Below are 20,279 nucleotides of genomic sequence, written 5' to 3'. Positions count from 1 at the left end.
TTATTTAGTTTTTTTAAAAGAGTTTATTTATTTGAGAGAGAGAGAGAACAAGCAGGGGGAGAGGCACAGGCAGAGGGAGAAGCAGACTCTCCACTGAGCAGGGAGCCCAATGCGGTGTTCGATCCCAGGACCCTGGGATCAAGACCTGAGCCAAAGGCAGACGCTTAACCGACTGCGCCACCCAGGCACCGCTGACAGCAATTATTTTAATAAACTTTATTTCTCTTAAGTAGACAATGTCAAATTTAACATTTTCAACCTGTTTCTTAACAAAGCAATTTGAAATCATTCAATGCATTTTTTTTACTTCAAATTTTAACGAGGTAAAGGGAATACAGACCAATGATTTTATCCAATAATTAGACTAACAGTCTTGACTTCACTTCCAGATTACCTAGCTAGCCTGGAACAAAAGCTAGGACTGACAGGTTTCTGAATTCAGTCTAGTATTCTCAAGCGGTTTTCTTCTAAATTGTTTGAGATAACCTTCTCTCATTTTGTGACTCATCTCTAAGTCCCCCTCTCAAATCTTTTTGGAGAGAAATTAAATATAAGTGTAAAAAAGAGGCTTGTAAAGTAAATGGGCAGAGGTCTGAAGCTCTGGCTGTGCTTTGGGTTTCGGCAGCAGTCTGCTGTGCCTATGGTTTGCTTATGTCTCTGGGCAGAGGGTAAGAACTCACAAGAATAAGCAGAGCAGAACCTGTCATGAGACCTTTCAAATTCTTTATTCCTCCTTATTTCACTACTGTCCATCTTCCTTCCTCACTTTATCCCTCTTTGTATTCACTGATATTTATACTTATATAAACATGTCTAAATAAATGGGAAGGCATGGTCTCACACATAAGGACACAAACACCATCTTTTGAGGCTCACAATCTTGCTCTAATTTTAACAGTTAAGACAAATGAACAACTAATTCATCCAGGACAGAATGTGATAAACTTCACTGGAAAGATGAAAAATGTTACGGAGGTTTACAGAAGAAATCTGAGTAGTCATATATCTGCAATTTACATAAACTGATTCTGAAGCTTAGAAGACTAATTATGAACAGTTTTTACACCTGCAGGAAAAAAGTCTTCATAATATTAGAGGGTATGAAGGAACCACAGCTTTCCTTATTTAACGTTGATACATTTGCCATGGAAAATTCTCAGGAAACTGTGGTCTTCACACACCTCCAGTTTCTTCCATTTCAAATAAATTAAGTAAAAAGGGGGAAAACACCTCATCTTTTTATGGAAAAATTTTATTTTGGCATATGGGTATTTTTTATGAACACAAGCATTTGGTGTTCAATTCTGAAAAGAATTTTAAGAATGTACAAGTGAATACAAACAACAGTCTAAAAATGAAAAAGCTCTCTTACATGCAATGTTCCTTCCTGTGAAAAGCTATCTACAGCAAACTGACTCTGAGTGAACTGGTAGAGGCAGAATGCTGGTAGCAGCAGTCTTAATATTTAGACTTAATTTCAATTCTAGGTTTCACCTAAAGATATATTAATGTGTGCATTTATTAAACACATGTAGGGAGGTAATAAGAAACAGTGCATTCAGCTGGATCAGAACTGTGACAACCTAAGGCTTAGAGTCCACACTGAAGGGGAGACGTTTCTGCATCTGTTGAGCTCTTATAATCCCTGAGACACGATGATTCTAAAATGGCATCTTATAAATAGGGGACCCAGGGGTGCCTGGGTGGCTCAGTCCTTAAGCGTCTGCCTTCAGCTCGGGTCATAATCCCAGGGTCCTGGGATCGAGCCCCACATCGGGCTCCCTGCTCAGGCTGGAAGCCTGCTGCTTCTCCCTCTCCCTCTGCCCCTGCTTGTGTTCCCTCTCTCGCTGTGTGTCTCTCTCTGTCAAGTAAATGAATAAAATCTTTGGAAAAACAAAACAAAACAAACAAAAAACAATTAGGGGACCCATTCCAGCCTTTTCTTCTAAACTTCTGTTTTGTAGGCAGAGACCAGGGTTTAGACCTTGGACCTGCTATCTGCTAATGATTAACTATAGGTATATTTTTGACCTTTCTGGGCCTATCTGTCCCAGTTATCATCTTCCCTGAGAAAGCGAACGTATATAAAACACCTAATGAGTCGGCAACTGTTAACACAGGTTAACAAATATTAATTTGCTTCCCCTTATATGGTAGTTGTTTAATATACCTGTCTTTTACTCCCTACTAGACTATATATTCCCCTAGAAAATACTGAGTCTCCTATTCCCTTCAGATCTTCCACACTGCCTAGCTGATTGCTTTGCACGCAACACATGTTTTGAATTGAGAAGTTCCTGAAATCCTGGCACCAGCTGCCTGGAAATGTCAAAATTTTCATTCTTCAACTCTCTAGCTTTAAACTTTCATCCTATACATATTAACTGCCTACTTAACCTTTCTACCCCTTTTCTGCATTTGAAAAATGAAGACACTACTATTACCACACACACACCCCACGTGTGCACATATGTGCAAATGAATGCTTTCTACATGAGATCACGGTTGTAAGATCAACTGAGATAAGAATGTATATGGAAAAACTGTGCAAGCTGTAAGATATTACATAAATTATTTTGCTCTGCTCTGATCTGATTGTCAGATAGCCTCAAACATACAGAGCTCTGTGTAATAGACTTCATTCCTGTGAGGTTATCTTCCACTGAGCTCACTTCCTACGACACACTGAAGAACAATCAATCCGTTCTACAGAACAACACTGCCGTCTGCCTCATTTTTTAGAGGTTTAATTTATTAACAGGTTTTCAAACAGAAGAGACTGAATCCAATGGAAGAGTATCATAAATGAAATACAACACTAACAAAATAGGTGAAATCAAATAGCTTGGGAGGAATCTGAAATGATTTCTTAATCAGGGCAGTTTCCTTTTGCTTTAAATCCCTCCAGGGTTCCATCAAGAACTTGGATGAAACAACTGTTTCTCCTTCCTCCCTCTCTCCACCTTCCCTTCCTTCCTTGTTTTTTTTTTTTAAAGATTTTATTTATTTATTTGAGAGAGAGAGAATGAGAGATAGAGAGCACGAGAGGGAAGAGGGTCAGAGGGAGAAGCAGACTCCCCGCGGAGCGGGGAGCCCGATGTGGGACTCGATCCCGGCACTCCAAGATCATGACCCGAGCCGAAGGCAGTCGCCCAACCAACTGAGCCACCCAGGCGCCCGCCCCCTTCCTTGCTTTTGTTTAGAAGAAGGCATAAACAGAGCAGAAATGTAATCAGGTTTCACTTGACCCTTGACAGTGAGATCCTAAAGTATTTTTTTTTAAAGATTTTTATTTATTTATTTATTTGAAAGAGAGAAAGAGAGACAGCATTTGCCCACGAGAATGACAGCAGGAGCAGTGGGAAAGGCAGCGGGAGAAGGAGGCTCCTGGCTCAGTGGGGCTGGATTTCAGAACCCTGGGATCATGACCTGAGCCAAAGGCAGCTGCTTAACTGGATGAGCTACCCAGGCGCTCCAAGATCCTAAACTTTTTATCTGAATTCGTATTAAAAATCTCATGTCTATGGGGGCACCTGGGTGGCTCAGTCAGCTAAGCGTCCAACTCAGTTTTGGCTCAGATCATGATCCTCGGGTTGTGAGATCTAGCTCTTCGGGCTCTGTGCTTAGCGGGGAGTCTGCTTGTCTCTCTTCTCCCCTCGCCCCCCACTGCCTCTCGGGCCCCTGTTCATGCGCACAGACAACTCTTTCTCTAAAATAAATAAATTTTAAAAAGTTTCATGACTACAAATCTTGTCATATGCAAATGAATTTACTAATACAAAATAACAATGATAAGCTAAATATAGATGTTTGTTGCCTCCCTTTTTTGGAGAAGTGACACTTCACACACTGGAAAGCTGAAGGAAGGGTTGTAAATGGAAGAGAATACCGTAAAAAACTGATTTTATAAATATTACACATACACTAATATTAATCTTCCAAAGTGAAAACAATCTGGCAGAGAAGATGCTTTTTATCACCATAAATTAAACATCAATGAATAATTTTAGAATTTAGCAACCAGAAAGCTCAAAAAACTTATTCTGGAAAAATGATTATTTTTTTTAAACTTTCAAGAGAAAACAACAAAAAAAATTTCTGTAACATTTTTATTCAGTTACCATTATTCTATTTAACATGTCATTATTTTGTCTGAGACACAGACCAAACCACAGTTTAAAACTGTATTTTTTCCTCTCTTTATGAAAAAAATCCCAAGAAATAAGAATATTTACTGTAAAATTATTCTAGTACAAAATAAAGACACTGTTGTAAAGTCTTGTTCACGGATTTAGTGTTGCTTTTCTCATCAGGACAATGGCACCAACAAGTTTTCCCTCCCCTCAAACAAATAAAAACTTTTCATATTCTGGCTTTCTTAAAATGCTCTAAAATCTAACATGTCTCATATCACTTGTAGAAAAGTCAGTGCTAGTCTCAAAGAATCAAAGCATTCTTTCCTGAGGGCTGGAATAGGCAAACTGACATCTACAGATGGAGATTCGACATAAGCCTCTGGGTAATTAATAAAACAAGTAGGCAGAAAATCAGTAAGGATATAAATCACCTGAACAACACCAACAACTAATGTGACCTACTTGACATTTTTAAGACACTGATCCCAAGAGAAAACATACTGTTTTCAAGTGCATATGAAATATTCACCAAGATAAGCCATTCTGGACCATAACAGAAATAAAAATCATAAAAAGTCTGCTCATGGATCATAAAGGAAACAATAATGAAAACATACTCAGAAGACCCTTTAACTGTTCAGAAATTAAACAATATACTTCTAACTAAACCACAGGTCAAAGATGAAGTTTCAAGGGAAATTTAGAACATTGTGAACGCAAAGAAAATGAATACAACCCATCAAATTTAAGGGCGCAGCTAAAGGAGTGCTTACATAAGGCAACTTTGTAAAACTGAATGCTTGTTAGAAAATAAGAAAGCTCTAAAATCAGTAACTGAAGCTTCCACATTAACAAACTAGAAAAAGAGCAAAGTGGACATAAAGGCAAGAAACAAGAAATAATACACATTAGAGCAAATGCCAATGAAAGTGAGAACAGAAAAGCAACACAGAAACATCCATTAATCCAAATCTGCTCTCAGGTTGGAATTATCTTATGTAGACATTAGCAAATCAGGTGGAAATGAAGAAGAGAAAATAGTAGGAGCAGGAGAACTGGGTAGAAGTCCCAACTGTGCCGTTTAACAGTGGTATAGCTCTACTCAGTTCACTTCATTCTTTCTGACCTACAGTTTCCTCATTTGTAAAAAGGGGGTAAAAATAATCTTTCACGAGTACTAAATATGGAGATTAAATGAAATAGTCATAAAAGTTACCAGGAAAAAATAAAAATATTGTTTGTTCTGTTTAGTAAGATTAACAAACTAATTGTTACTAATACATAAATGGCACATTAAGTTCAACATACCTTTAAGGACCTTGAAGGTGTGCTATCACAAGCAAAGCAAAATTCATAAATTACCATAAAACTATTTTTTTGGTGGCAATAACAGAGCTCAAGTGGGGAAAAATCATCATATACTAATAGTAACTGGCTTGTTAAGTTTTTTCTTCAAGGACAAAGGTGACAAAAGAAAGTCAACCATATAAATAAGGAACTTTTCTTAAAAGAAAGACAATCCACTGCAGATATACCTTTTTGCAGATTTTTTCAAAGTTGATATCATCACCGAGAGCAGATTTAGTTACTATATCAGGTTTCAATTCCTGTAAAAAAAAAAAAAAAAAAAAAAAGAATTTTAGTTATGAGTCTAATTTTATTTACTTATTTTATTTTTGTGGGGAAGGGGCAGTGAGAAGTAGGAGAGAATTTTAAGCAGGTTTCATGCCCAATGCAGAGTCCTAAGTGGGGCTCTATCTCACAACCCTGAGGATCATGACCTCAGCCGAAATCAAGAGTAGGATGCTTAACCAACTGAGCCACCAAGGCGCCCAGTTATGAATCTAATTTTAACGTACCATTCGTTATTATGAGGTACATTCCTTCCCATGTTTGTCTTTTAAGAAATCTGAAATTAAATAAGTTCTTAATTTTTGGATGAGAATAACTCCTATCACAGTATGAACTTATAATACTATGAAAAACCACAGCAAAATGAATTTAAGAGCTAATCCTCTTAAGACAGTTACACTCAGATTCCATGGAAGCCAGAAAATTTCATGTGCCATTAAATATCCAGCTTAATAACAGTTCTTTAATTGAAATGAGATTACTATAACTCAAAATATTAATTTAAGACTTCTAAATTTCAAAGAAATCATTACTTATTTTAATGACATTTCAGGGCATTAGCAATTACATCATTTCATAGAGAAATGTAAAGATTTATAGAGAAATACTTAATTTTAATTAATCATTAAAAAATCTAAGCTACAAAATACTTTTATATTATACAAGGAATTAATCCAAATTTACTTTAGAAAATTAAAAACCAGAAAAGCAGAGAAAAAATAAGTAAAATTACTAACAATGTTTACATGGTTATAATTTTATCATACACCCTTCTGTATGTTTAAGAGAACTGAGTTTGATATACATTTCACTAAAGAATGAGGATTTTAGATGATAAAAAATGAAATTTCTCTTAACAGTTATCAAGTTATTCTACTGTGCATGAAAAAATACAATGAACATTTGTGTATTTTTTTCATAACACTATTTGGAAGAAAGCTAAATAAAATCAGATAGTTGGTTTTAAAACAACACTGAGTGATAGTAAGTTAGATAAATGTGTGATATGGCAAAAACTGTACAGGAATTATTCCATGAAAATTATTTAAATTATATATATTTTTAAGATTTATTTATTTTAGGCAGAAAGAGAGAAAAAGAGAGAGAGAGAGTCTGAAGCAGACTCCACACTGAGCATGGAGCCCACCATGGGGCTCGATCTAACAACACTGAGATCACGACCTGAGCCAAAACCAAGAGTTGGAGGCTTATCCGAACGTGTCACCAAGGTGCCCCTAATATTTTAAACAAAAATAGGTCCAGGGCACCTGGGTAGCTCAGTTGGTTGAGCACCAACTCTCGGTTTTGGCTCAGTCCATGATCTGGGGTCATGAGATCGAGCCCTGCCTGGGGCTCCCCACTCAGTGGGGAGTCTGCTCTCTTTCTCCCGTCCCTCCCCCCACTCACACACGTGCACCCACGTCCACGCTCTCTCTCCCTCTCAAATAAATCCTAAACACACACACACACAAACCAGGACCATAGCATTTTGTAAACTAGCTTTATCATTTAATGACAGGGCAAATATCTATCCATTTTCTTTTCATTCTCTTATATCACTGTCCTTATTTACTTAGCCAACCTTTTATTATCGGACATTAGTATGTTTTCTGATTTTTTAAATCTTTTTCTAAATAAGAATGGAGTAATTATCCTTGTACATACTGATTTGTGTAACTCCTGAAAAATTACCACAGATTCTGTATTAAAGAACCGTACTATGCTTTTGGAAAATGAGCAGAATGGAAAAAAAAGAAATACTGATAATGGTCTGATGTCAGAAAGATCAAAAAGCACAGTTTCTGAAAATACTCAATTTTATTTTGTATACACAAATACAATTAGGAAAAAATGTGTATGTAAAACAAAATCTATGTAAGGAGAATAAAAATAATAGATTCTTTTAAGTCTGTGTGTGTGTGTGTGTGTGTGTGTGTGTGTGTGCATAATGTCTTTAGGAATTGATGAGCTAATTTGAAAGATGGTCTCCCTGTCAGTTTAAAGTCAGTAAAACTATTTAAATTATAATTTAAAAAATCCAAGTTTTTTTGCTGGCTGGCTATAGGTATCTTTTTCTACTCTGTAAGTAAAAAAATCATTCTGAAGAGTAAATCAGTTAAATGTTATTGCAAATATGAACATAATACGTGCAGAAGATAATGCTGCTTAAATCTCAACCAATCCACATACTCCCTCCAAAAGAATAAATTCAACAAGGACTACATGAACCATGCCTTCATCACTATTAGGAGGAAGAGGATACAATAAACTTCAAAATATCTCCAAGTTGAGAAACTAACACCAAATTCAACACAGCACTCACTGCATTACAAGCTTGCACATACAAAGAGCCAGGGAGTAGAAGATTAAGATACTGGGGAAATTGATACTAGAAAAAAAAGACATCCAGATTGTATCAAAAAGCAAAACCTAAGTCTACGCTAAATATATCAGATACAAAAAAACACAGTGATTCAAAAAGGCTAAACACAAAGGAATTCACCAAGATATACAAGACAAATAGGAACAATTAGGGAGCAGGAGTTGAGATCATGTATCAGATGAAGAATAATTCAAGTAAAGAAAAAAATGAAATGAGACACAGCAGAAACTACAAGATATGGAAAAATAGAAACACACTACTAATAGAAGACTTTCACACAACCCTCAGTTCAAGAAAGTTGAGAGTAAGGGGAAAAGCATTAGAAAATCTTAACATAATTAATAAGGTGTATCTGTCATGGATTTACTTTGAACATTATATTCTAGTAATACAAATTATACCTTCTCAAACACATGAACGTTAAAAAATTGATCACATATTAAGTCAAAGTAGGTATTAGTAAGTTCCATCAAGTAAAATACTAAAAACAACATTCCTTGATCACAATGAAAAAGTAGGAATTAAAGAAAACCAAAGGACAAAAAGGCTCTTATACCAGGAATTAAAAAAAAAAAATAACTCAAATAACTCTTGGGAAAGGAAAAATATAAACAGTAATTTCAGGGTTTCTGAAAATTAATAAGGCAACACTGCATTTCACAATCTATGGGACACATTTAAAGAGGTTTTTATTTTTAAAACAACTATATAAATAAAAATAAGGTAACAAAAATAAATGAACAAATGCTCAACTAAAAGGAACCTAAATTATCTTTATTCAATTCTTCACTTATCAAATGGAAAGGAAGACTCAATTAAATCATGTGATTTGTCCAAGGTCCTATTGTTAGTTGGTGGTAAGACTGACCCTAATTAGTGCTTCCACTAGATCATAATCTATTTTATTGCCACTTTGATATAATCCAAAAGATCTCCACCATATTTAAAGCATTCATGTAAAAACTAACACAAAAGTTAAACTCTACCTCATGGTTCCAATGTCATGTGACCAATGAACACAGAATCTTCTAGTTGTAAGAACCTTCTAGTTTTAAATGAGGCTGATTTATAGAAGCTTAAAGTATTTACTGTACCTTTCAACACACACAAAAAATAGATATGTTTTTGAATAAATGTGAGGCACTAAGCAACCCCAAGTACCTAATTCTGGCAACTTATGTGGTCTTTCAGAAATACTATTGGGAAAATGTTATGATGGTTCAAAATAAACAGAATACGCTTAACAGGGAAACTGAAGTTGATCTGAATTTAATGAGGTTGAGAATATTTAAAGAAACATGAATGCCACTAAAAAAGGCTGGGCATTTCTTGGGTAAATTATAAGCAAGAGCCACTGTCAAGATCTGTGAAGGGTCTGAGATTTTACCCTACTTGAAAGTTAGTAAGCCTGACATGGTATTGTGGATGCCAGCAGAAGACACAAAACTCTGGGGCCAGAGATAAAGAGTGGTTTATTACTCAGCAACAGCAAGAGCCAGAGTACCTGCTCTTTATCTCATCCGTTGTTTCTGAAAAAACTCAAAAGCCCCAGACACACCGTAGACAATGAACTTAAATTAAATCCACAATCAAAACTAAAGGAGCCTTTAAGAAATATAACACCTCTGAAAAATGGCCACTAAGTAGAGAATATATTCTTAGACTGAAGAAGGGAAAACCATCTGTTTACATTCGTACCTTTGGGAGTATGACCAGCAAACACAAATTAGGGTTATGATAACCTCTACTCTTACAACATAAGTAACTATTATTTGCACACTCTGTACTAGGTTGAACGGCTTCCCAAATATGTCCATGTCCCAATTCCCAGAGCCTGTATGTTACCTTACAGGGCCAAAGAGATCTTGCAGATTTACTTAAATTAAGGTTTTTAAGCTGTGGGTACTATCCTGGATTATCCAGGTGGGCCTAAAGTAACTAAAAGTTCTAAGAGCAGCAGAGAATAGGAGTGAGATAGAGATTGGGGTGGAGGTGTGGGAGGGAGAAAGGAAATGAGCAAGAGAAGGAGACTGAAACCTGAAGATGCTATGCTGGTGGACTTGAAGATAGAAGGGGCCATGAGTGGAGAAATGCAAGTGGCTTCTAAAAGCTGAGGGTGGCAGGAGACTGATTTCTCCTCTAGAGTCTCCAGAAGGTATACAGCCCTGCTAACACCCTGATTTTAAGACTTCTGACTGCTAGAACTCTAATATATCCTTGTTGTTTTAAGCCATTAAATTTATGATAATTTGTTACAGAAGCACTAGGAAGCTAACATAGTTTCTATCTCCTACCAATCTTCATATTATTCATTACACTGATTATTACATATTATACACATATTATTTGGACAAGCACTCTGTGCCATAAATAATGCCCAGAATAAAATACTTACCTTAATTATCAAAGTAAAATTTAGATGGAGATGAATGACTTAAACATTCCTTATGACAACACTCATTCTTGAGTATTTTGGAGCCAAGTTATTTATTGCCTTTGTTTTAAATATAAGCACATGACAGCATAGGGGATGCTATCTCCTAAGTTAACCTAGAATTTCTGTTTAGTGCTATCACAAGTAGACACTGAGAAGCTAATAAATCAAATGTCTTTTTAGACAATGCAAAAACGGCAATAAATAGTGTATTATGAAGTTATTCCTCCCTCCCTGTATGTTTATTTATAAGAGATCAGGTATTGCCTTTCAGGGTCAGACTCCTGATGTATTGTCAAAAGTGGATAGACAGCACCTCAAATGTTAGTATTCCCTTCAGAAGGCAAGAGGAAATTTAACCCACAGCCTTTCTGAATCCTTCTAAGAGTCCACTGTGGAGTCTACTTGGGAAGTTCATGTTAAACTTTCAGAATTCACAGTCTCTTACTGCTCTAAATTCTAGATTTATGTACATTCTGACTCAGCATATCTAATATACTTTCAAGGGAGAAGTTTTAAACAACATTTTCATTTCCCTTGGATTGAGTGAAAAACTAAACATTGGGTTATAATTTGGCCAATTTTAGTCATATTTTAAGAATAAATTACCCTGCAAATGGATTATGAAAGCCAGTTGCTACACCAAAATTCATTAAAGTCCACTAGATCAGTAATTTAAACTGTCAGGGATATTGGGAATTGACTTTTTTTTTTTTTTAAATCTGAAGTAATTCACAATTTTCAAAGAATACTTGGGATGATGGGTAGTTCATAGGATTTTCAGCTGTCAATACATCTTTTATCTTTGTTATAAGTGAATGGTTCCCCGCAAGAGTTCCAAAAGCAAGTAAAATTGCAAGGTTTGTGGATAAAACCCCAAAGAACCTTAATTTAGGTAAAAAGGAAAGAACTCTGAAAGACAAATGGTATTTAGAGGCTTGAACAATAGAGAGTTGCAACAATTTCAGTTTTCTGCCTCACTCTTCAGAAGTGGAGGTACACTCTAACCAACCAGCTTGTTGGGAACAGTTTTGCTTCAAGTGCATGGGAAGGAAGCAAACCTGAACATGGTCAGGCAGTAAGCTATCTAGTCAAACCGAAATGGCCTGAGGTACAATATAAAACAGTCACAGAATAATTTATGCTTATATTAACCTTTGCCTTCCATTTTCTTGATATAAAAATGGAATGAAAAGCCTACAGTGTAGGTTCTTCAAGAGTATGAACGGTGTTTTATTCAATACTTTTGCCTGTTAGATCCCAGTACAACACATTTATTGAACAGAATTTGACCAGAATAAAGAAATTTAAAATGCCTATTTCTTAGTGAGAAGAGAAAATCTAAAAGAGATCAGTAAAGTCTCTTATCAATAGAAAAGTCAAATCCAGGATTTGCCAAAAAATATTTAGTTGCAAATGTGGGCTTTTTCTTTATGAAGCAAAGCTGAAGAGAAATTCTGGAAAGAATGGCAAGGAGGACTCCTACGGTGTTGCAAAGTGGAGCATTTACTACTCAAAAGTATGGTACATTACTATACTTTTTTTTTTTTTAGAATGAGAGAAAGTAAAATACTACTACTTAAGGACTCACTGAAACATACATATTATGTTGTGAATGGATGGGAACCACATTAGCTAATAAGCTAGGCAGGTGGCAACTAAAAGATAAGACTGTTCCTTCTGAGAAAAGATTTTAATCCAAAAGGAAAAGAAAGATCCGTTTCTAGACCCAACAACAGACTTTTTACATAGCAGCTATTTATTTATTCCAAGGACATTTTACAAGTACTTAGTTTTGAAAGGTTATCTGGTCCCCTCATGTACATGGTTAAGAAAATATCCATTAAAAATGTGAGAGAAAAGATACCAGTTCAGGGCTTGTATGATAATTTTGCATTCAGCCATTGCTAGTGTATGGGGTTAGTTCTAAATAAAATGACTAACCATACAGGAACACTTAGTTCTCTTTTATACAGAATTAATTCTTAAGCTTTTTTCCAGATAAAAGTATTTCTCTTAAATTTTAGAAAGGTTTTTCTCTATTTTAAATTGAATATAACCGTGTCAAATATTCAACAATTTCAAAAGTAGAACAAAAGGCATTATTCCATATGGTAATTTGCAAATTTTATATCAAAGTCGTACATTATGGACGTGGGAAAAAAATACCTAGATACATTTCAATTTAGAAAAAATTTTTTAACATTTTAAAATCCAATAAATGTGAGCAAACACATTAAATGACCAAAAAAAAAAAGATAAGTAGCAAAAACACGAAGCCATTCTCAACTAGAAAACCATGGCTCAAGGATAAACAATAGGGAAATGAAGATACCAGAGTTAAATTACAGATGCAAAATATGGAATACTGCACTAAACAACTTTAAAAATGAGTGCAAAAGAGACTCATACTAAATTAGACAAGTAAAACCTGAGCAATTTTACTCAATTGTAGAGAAATCCTATAAAGGGTTTACATTAAAAAAAAAAAGTTTAAATTTATCACCAATGCAAGGGAAATAAAAAAAAGTCAGTAATTTACTAATCAAATGGTGACTAAGCTTCTGAAACTGGGCTTAAGTAGCTTCTTTTCCTTTGACTTCCTTACAAGAACTCAAGTTTGAAAATCTTAATCTTGGGATTTTATTCACTTGGGAGTTTATTCATCAGTGAGCAGGGCTCTGTGTTGACTTGTGTAAGACACAAATTCTTTCACTGTTAATTCAATTCAGCTTTATTTTCTAGCGTCAGTGTAATTTCTTTCTTTTATTTAAGCTTTCAAATCATTAGAATTATCCAATCCATCTCAAAGATGAAATAAAGCATTAAATTTTTTACAATTATATGAGAGAAGTTAGTAATCCATTCATTAAGACATTAGAATTATAAGAGACTTAAGCTATTATGTAATTCTACACCCATGTAGGAAACGGTTAATTCAGTAGGCCTGGATTGCTCAAACTCTGCACATAACTGAAAAAGGTGTATCTTCAGGACCAGCCAGCTTCTGGAGATGAGTTCTGAGCTCTTGGAACACAGGGTACCAATTTGATGAGATAGATCATGCTAACAATGTGACTTACGGTGGCTATGTCTAAGCTCTGGGAGGCTTAAGTCTGAGTCATTGATGAGGATAGTCATACAGGTAATTCACGACTACGTGACTGGCTCCGGACAAAAACCCTGGGCACCAAAGGCTCAAGTCAGCTTTCCTGGTTGGCAACATTTTGCAAGCGTTGTCACATATGATTGCTGGGGGTATGTCCACGCGACTACATTGGAAGAGGAAGCAAGATACAAGCGTACGCCTGCTGTCTACTGGACTTTCTTCTCATTTGCCATTTCCTTTTGCTGATTTTAATCTGTATCCTTGAACAGTAATAAAACATTACTGTGAGCCTAAAAGCTTTTTTTTTTTGAGTATTGTGAATCCTTCCAGTGAATCAATGAGCCTAAGAGGAAATGTTAACCCAAGAAAGTGTAAGAGATCCATTCAAGGTATTATAACAGGGGTGGGCCTGGAATTCCCACATGGTGCTTTTTGCCATATCCTGTTGTCAGTGGTGATAAATCAGACATGGTTTTCATTCTTTCCTCATCACATTCAACTAAAGTTGCTCAAGTTTCTTACATTAAAAGTAGTCACCCACTAATAACAAGATTTATCAGAATATTCTAGTTCCCTTATTCCACATGATGCTGGATGCTACTGCTTTGCTTATATTCAAAATAGCGAATTTAATTGGAATGAGATAATCCCAATTTTGATTATTGGGCTATCTCCTTTTCTTTCTTCTTTCCAGAGGCTTTTGAGGCTCGTATCTTCTGACTCATAACTAGATAACCACTGTAGTGTTGTCTCTGATTCAGTGGGCAAAGTATGTTTGCAGTCAAACTGCTCTATATCACGCTGTGGGGAGGGAGACTGAGTCAAGACAAAAAGCAACTTGGATGCAGTAACCATGCTGACATTTTTAATTCCAAGAGGCTCTCATTAAGGTTGGGCTTTTAATTTCATAAAACAGAAAACATATTTGTATTTTCCAAAATGTGACTAAAATTGGGAGTATGTTTAGGTTATAAGGGGCAAGACCAGATACAAAGAATTAAAGGGTGACAAGAAAAGTCTGAATTCTTAGAGATCCTTTTTTTTTTTTTTTTGGTCTATTTGGAAATCAGGCAAGAAAGGCATTTCTCTGAAATACAGAGTCTGAAATAACTCATGAGAGAGCTACTGACATCCAAATCTTCATGCTTTTCCACAGATGGAAATCTCATTATGGTAGCGACAACAAAAAACTTTGTTCCTAAATATTGTTCTACTATTTCCTAAATACAGTTCTACCAGATGGAACTTCAATAAGGTATACTCTGTCATCATATTGCCAAGGGATTTTTTTTTTTCCAAATAAAGTATCTCTGTCTTCCTCCTTTGCCTATCACTGTGTTCCCTATTGCAATTAACGGCATCTCCAGCCTCAGCCGTTCAGAGGAGACAGCTCAGAGGCATCTCCCACTGTGGGCCTCTTCGTCATGCTTCTGCTATGTTCCTATCGCCGTTCTGCTTTCTCTCCTGTACAGTTTGTTGAATTTGGTTCCCTCCTTTGGACTACCATTACCCTACCCATAGGTTCAGGATTCCATTATGGATTTAATCCCCACAGCAAGGAGGTCAACTAGGAAATATTTCCAGTTTTAAGATGAAACAGACTAAAAAACATACAGTTAGACAAAAGTACAAAAAAGGTATCAACCCGACTTATAAACCTTTTAGGAAATGACACAAGTAGCTTTATTCTTCTTTGCTTTTTTAATTACACTCTTCTACATCTTAGAATTTATCAACATACTGAACTTAATTTTGACATTCAAGTTCTTAAACCTGAAATGAAAAATGAACTAACAACAAAGTCTCAAGCATTATCGTTAGAGGATAAAATAAAGGAAACTAAAAAATTCACTAGCAACTATGATAAAGATTTATCTTCAATCTGATTTGAAAAATTTAATGGTTCTTTACTATATAATCTCTTCAAAAACCTATTTATAAGAGATATGCATATTAATATTTGAAACATGTTACTGAGAGCTTTCCATAGTGCAGAACACCAGGCACTGTGTAAAAAGACAAATAACCAAATAAAAAATTATTGATAGTACATACCTACCAATAATTATTTTAAATGTAAATAGACTAAATGAGCCAATGAACAGATAGAGGACGAATGAATGGATAAAAAAAATAAGACCACCCTACAAGCTGCAGAGGAGAGACTCACTTCAGACCTAAAGACACATAAAGATGGAATGAAGGGATAGAAAAGGATAATCCATGAAAACAGAAACGAAAAGAAAGCTGGGGTAGCAAAACGTGTATCGGATAAAACGGACTTTAAAACACAGACTGGAGGCTTCAGGGTTTTCTACATATAGTATCATGGCAACAACAAACAGTGACAGTTTTGCCTCTTCCTTTTCAATTTGGATGCTTTTCTTTCCTTTTTCTTGTCTGTCATGGCTAGGACTTCTAGTACCATGTTGAATAAAAGTGGTGAGAGTGGGCATCCTTGTCTTGTTCCTGATCTTAGAGGGAAAAGTTTCAAATTTTCACCACTGAGTATGATGTTAGTTGTGGATTTGTCATATATGGCCTTCATTACGTTGAGGTTCATTTCCCTCTTTACCCACCTCACTGAGAGTTTTTATCATAAGTGCATGCTGCATTTTGTCAAATGCTTTTTGTGTATCTTTTGAGATGATCATGATTTTTATTTTTCATCTTATTTATGTGGTATATCATGTTGAATGATTTGCAGATACTGAACCATCCTTTCATCCCTTGAATAAATCCTATTTGACCATGATGTATAATCCTTTCACTGTACTGCTGAATTCAGTTTCCTAATATTTTGAATTGAGGATTTTTTCATCAGGGATATTGGCCTGTATGTCTTTTTACAGTGTCTTTAGGACTGGAATTAACTCTTCTTTAAATGTTTAGAACTGACCTGTGAAGCCATCTGGTCCTGGACTTTTGTTTGTTGGGAGTTTTTTGATTACTGATTCAATTTCATTACTAGCAATTAGTCTGTTCAGATATTCTATTTCTTCTTGACTCAGTCTTGGAAGACTGTATGTTTTTAGGAATTTATCCATTTCCTACAGGTTGTCTGATTTGTTGGCATAGAATTGTTTGCAGTAGTCTTATGATCTTCGTATTTCATACTTCTCTTCCACTTCTGATTTTATTTCTTTGGATATCGTCCCTTTTTATGGTGATGAGTCTCGCTCATGACTTATCCATTTTATTTATCTTTTGAAAGAACCACCTCTTGGTTTCATTGATCTTTTCTACTGTGTCTCTGTTTTGTTTATTTCCACTCTGATCCTTATTATTTTCTTCCTTCTACTAACTCCAGGCTTTGTTCTTTTTCTAGGTACTTTAGCTGTAAGGTTAGTTTTTCTGAGATTTTCCTTGTTTCTTGAGGTAGGCCTGTACTGCTATAAACTTCCCCCTTAAAACTGCTTTCCCTGCATCTTACAGATTTTGGAGCATTGTGTTTCCATTTTCATTTGTCTGAAGGTATTTTTTTGATTTCCTCTTTGATTTCTTGCTTGACCCATTGGTTGTTTAATAGCATGTTATTTAGTCTCCATATATTTGTGTTTTTTTCTGGTTTTCTTCTCATAGTTATTTATAGTTTCATACCACTGTAGTTGAAAAAGACGCTTGATATGATTTCATTCTCTTAAATTAATTGGGACCTGTTTTGTGGCCTAACATACAATCTGTCCTGGAGAATGTTCTATGTGCACTTAAGAGGAATGTGAACTCTTCTGTTTTGGATAAAATGTTCTGATTTATCTATTAAGTCCATCTGCTCTAATATGTCATTCTAGGCCAATGTTTCCTTATTAATTTTCTGTCTGGATGATCTATCCATTGATGTAAATGGGGCATTAAAGTCCCCTACTATTATCATAGTACTGTCAATTTTTCCATTTGCGTGAGTTAATATTTGCTTTATATATTTAGGTGATCCTATGTTAGGTGCATACATATTCACAAGTGTTCTTTTTGTTGGGTTGACCCCTTTACCATTATGTAATACCCTTTTTTCTCTTACAGCTGCTGTTTTAAAGTCTGATATAAATACTGATACTGAATGAAGTCAGTAAAGTTGCAGGATACAAAATCAATATAGGCTTACCTCAGAGATATTGTGGGTTTGGTTCCAAACTACTGAAATAAAATTAATATCTCAATAAAGAGAATCGAATAAATATTTTAGTTTTCCAGCACATATAAAAGTTATGTTTATACTATACTGTGATCTACTAGGGGTGTAAGAGGATTATGTCTAAAAAACAATGTACATAGCTTAATTTAGAAAAGTCATTGCTAAAAAATGCTAACCATTATCTAAGCTTTCAGCAAGTTGTAGTCACTGAACACAGATCACCATAACAAATATAATAATGAAAAAGTCTGAAATCTTATAAGAATTTCAACATGTGGCATAGAGACATGAAGTGAGAAAATGTTACTAGAAAATGGTGCCAACAGGCTTGCTCAACACAGGTTTACCATAAACCTTCAATTTGTAAAAAAAATGCAGTATCTGTGAAATGCAATAAAGAGAAGCACAAGAAAACAAGGTATGGCTATATAAAAAATCTGTTGCATTTCTACACACTAATAACAACTATCAAAAGAAAAATTAAGAAAACAATTCCATTTGTAATCGCACCAGAAAGAAGAAAATAACTAAGAATAAATTTAACCAAAGAAGTGAAAGACCTTCTCTGAAAATTATGACACTGACGGAAAAAAATGGAAGATGGCACAAATAAAAGGAAAGTTATAGCATGATCATGGATTGGAAGAATACTGTTAAAATGTCTATACTATCCAAAGCAATCCAAGATTCAATGTAATCCCTATCCAAATACAGATAGCATGTTTCACAGCCTAGAACAAATAATTCTAAAATGTGTATGGAACCACAAAAGACCCCAAATACCCAAAGCAATCTTGAGTAAAAACAAAAAGCAGAAGGTGTCACAATCCCAGATTTCAAACAATACTACAAAGCTATAGTAATCAAAATAGTATGGTCTTGGCACAAAAATCGATACGCAGATGAATGGAAAAAGAATAGAGCCCAGAAATAAACCCACGCTTGTATGGTCAATTAATCTACAACAAAGGAGGTAAGAACGTACAATGGGCAAGAGAGTCTCTTCCATAAATGGTATTGGGAAAACTGGACAGCTATGAAAGTGGACCACTTCTCTACACCATAACAAAACCAAAACTCAAAATGCATTTAAGCCCTATATGTAAGACCTAAAACCCTAAGACTCTTAGAATAAAATATGTGGGCAGTAAGCTCTTTGACACTGGTCTTAGCAATATTTTTTTGGATCTGCCTACAGGCAAGAAAAACAGAAGTGAAAATAAAGAAATGGGACTATAGTGAACTAAAAAGCTTTTGCTCAGCAAGGGAAATCAATAATAAAACAAAATGGCAACCTACAAATGGGAGAAGATATTCACAAATGATATATCTAATATCCAAAATATATAAAGAACTCCTAAAACTCAGTATATAAAAAAAATCCGATTAAAGAACAGGCAGAAGACCTGAATAGACATTTATTCCAAAGATGACATAACAGATGGCCAATAGGTACATAAAAAGATGCTCAAAATCATTAACCGTCAGGGAAATGACAATCAAACCACCATGAGATATTACCCAGTACTTGTAAGACTGGTTATTATCAAAATAACAAAAAATAAGGAGTGTTGATAAGGATGTGGAGAAAAGGGAACCGTCGTGCACTCTTGGTGAAAATATAAACTGGTGCAGCCACTGTGAATAATAGTATGAATGTTCCTCAAAAAATTAAAAATAGAACTACCATATGATCCAGCAATTCCACTTCTAGGTATTTACGCTCAGAAAATGAAAACACTAATTTGAAAAGTCACATGCACCCTATGTTCATCACAGTATTATTTACAATAACCAAGACCAAACAACCTAGGATGTCCATTGACAGATGAACGGATAAAGGAGATGTGGTGTACACACACACACGTGTGTGTGTGCGCACGCGCATGCACAATATTACTCAGCCATAAAAAAGAATGAGATATGGCCATTTGTGACAACATAGATGGACCTATAAGGTATTATGCTAAGTGAAGTAAGTCAGACAGAGAAAGACAAATACCATAGTAACTTCACTTATATGTGGAATCTAAAAAAACAAGTAAACAAACAAAACAGAAACAGATTCATAAATACAGAGAATAAGCTGCTAGTTGCCAGAGGGAAGGAGGGTAGTGGAAGGATGAGTAAAATCAGTGAGGGACACTAAGAGGTATAAATTTCTAGTTCATACAATAAAGAAGTCACAGGGAAGAAAAGTTTAACATAGGAAATGTAGCCAAAAAACTTGTCATAATTTTGGATGATGAGAGATGGTAACTAGATTTACCATGGTGATTATGTCATAATGTGTACAAATGTTGACTCTCTCTGTTGTATACCTGAAACTAATATAATGCACATCAACTATACTTCAATTACAAAAATAAAAGAAACCAAAAAGAGAAGAGTTTAATTTTCAAAATAATCCTCCTAATAACACAAAGGAAGATACAATGCAATAGACTGTTAAA

The 20,279-nt window shown here is 35.1% G+C and overlaps 1 protein-coding gene across 1 annotated transcript in view; it reads right to left on the bottom strand.

The window, feature by feature from the left end:
- Positions 1 to 20,279, bottom strand: part of SRFBP1 (serum response factor binding protein 1) — a 64,020-nt gene that overhangs the window by 18,932 nt on the left and 24,809 nt on the right. Inside the window, exon 4 of the mRNA XM_027606006.1 lies at positions 5,672 to 5,743. Coding sequence (XP_027461807.1) covers positions 5,672 to 5,743 — 72 coding nt within the window. The remainder of the gene's footprint in view (positions 1 to 5,671; positions 5,744 to 20,279) is intronic.

Source organism: Zalophus californianus, chromosome 5 (assembly GCF_009762305.2).
Source record: "Zalophus californianus isolate mZalCal1 chromosome 5, mZalCal1.pri.v2, whole genome shotgun sequence".
In the NCBI taxonomy this organism is placed as follows: domain Eukaryota; kingdom Metazoa; phylum Chordata; class Mammalia; order Carnivora; family Otariidae; genus Zalophus; species Zalophus californianus.
The sequence above is the reverse complement of the archived record's forward strand: the minus strand, read 5'-3'. Positions and strand labels throughout refer to the sequence as shown.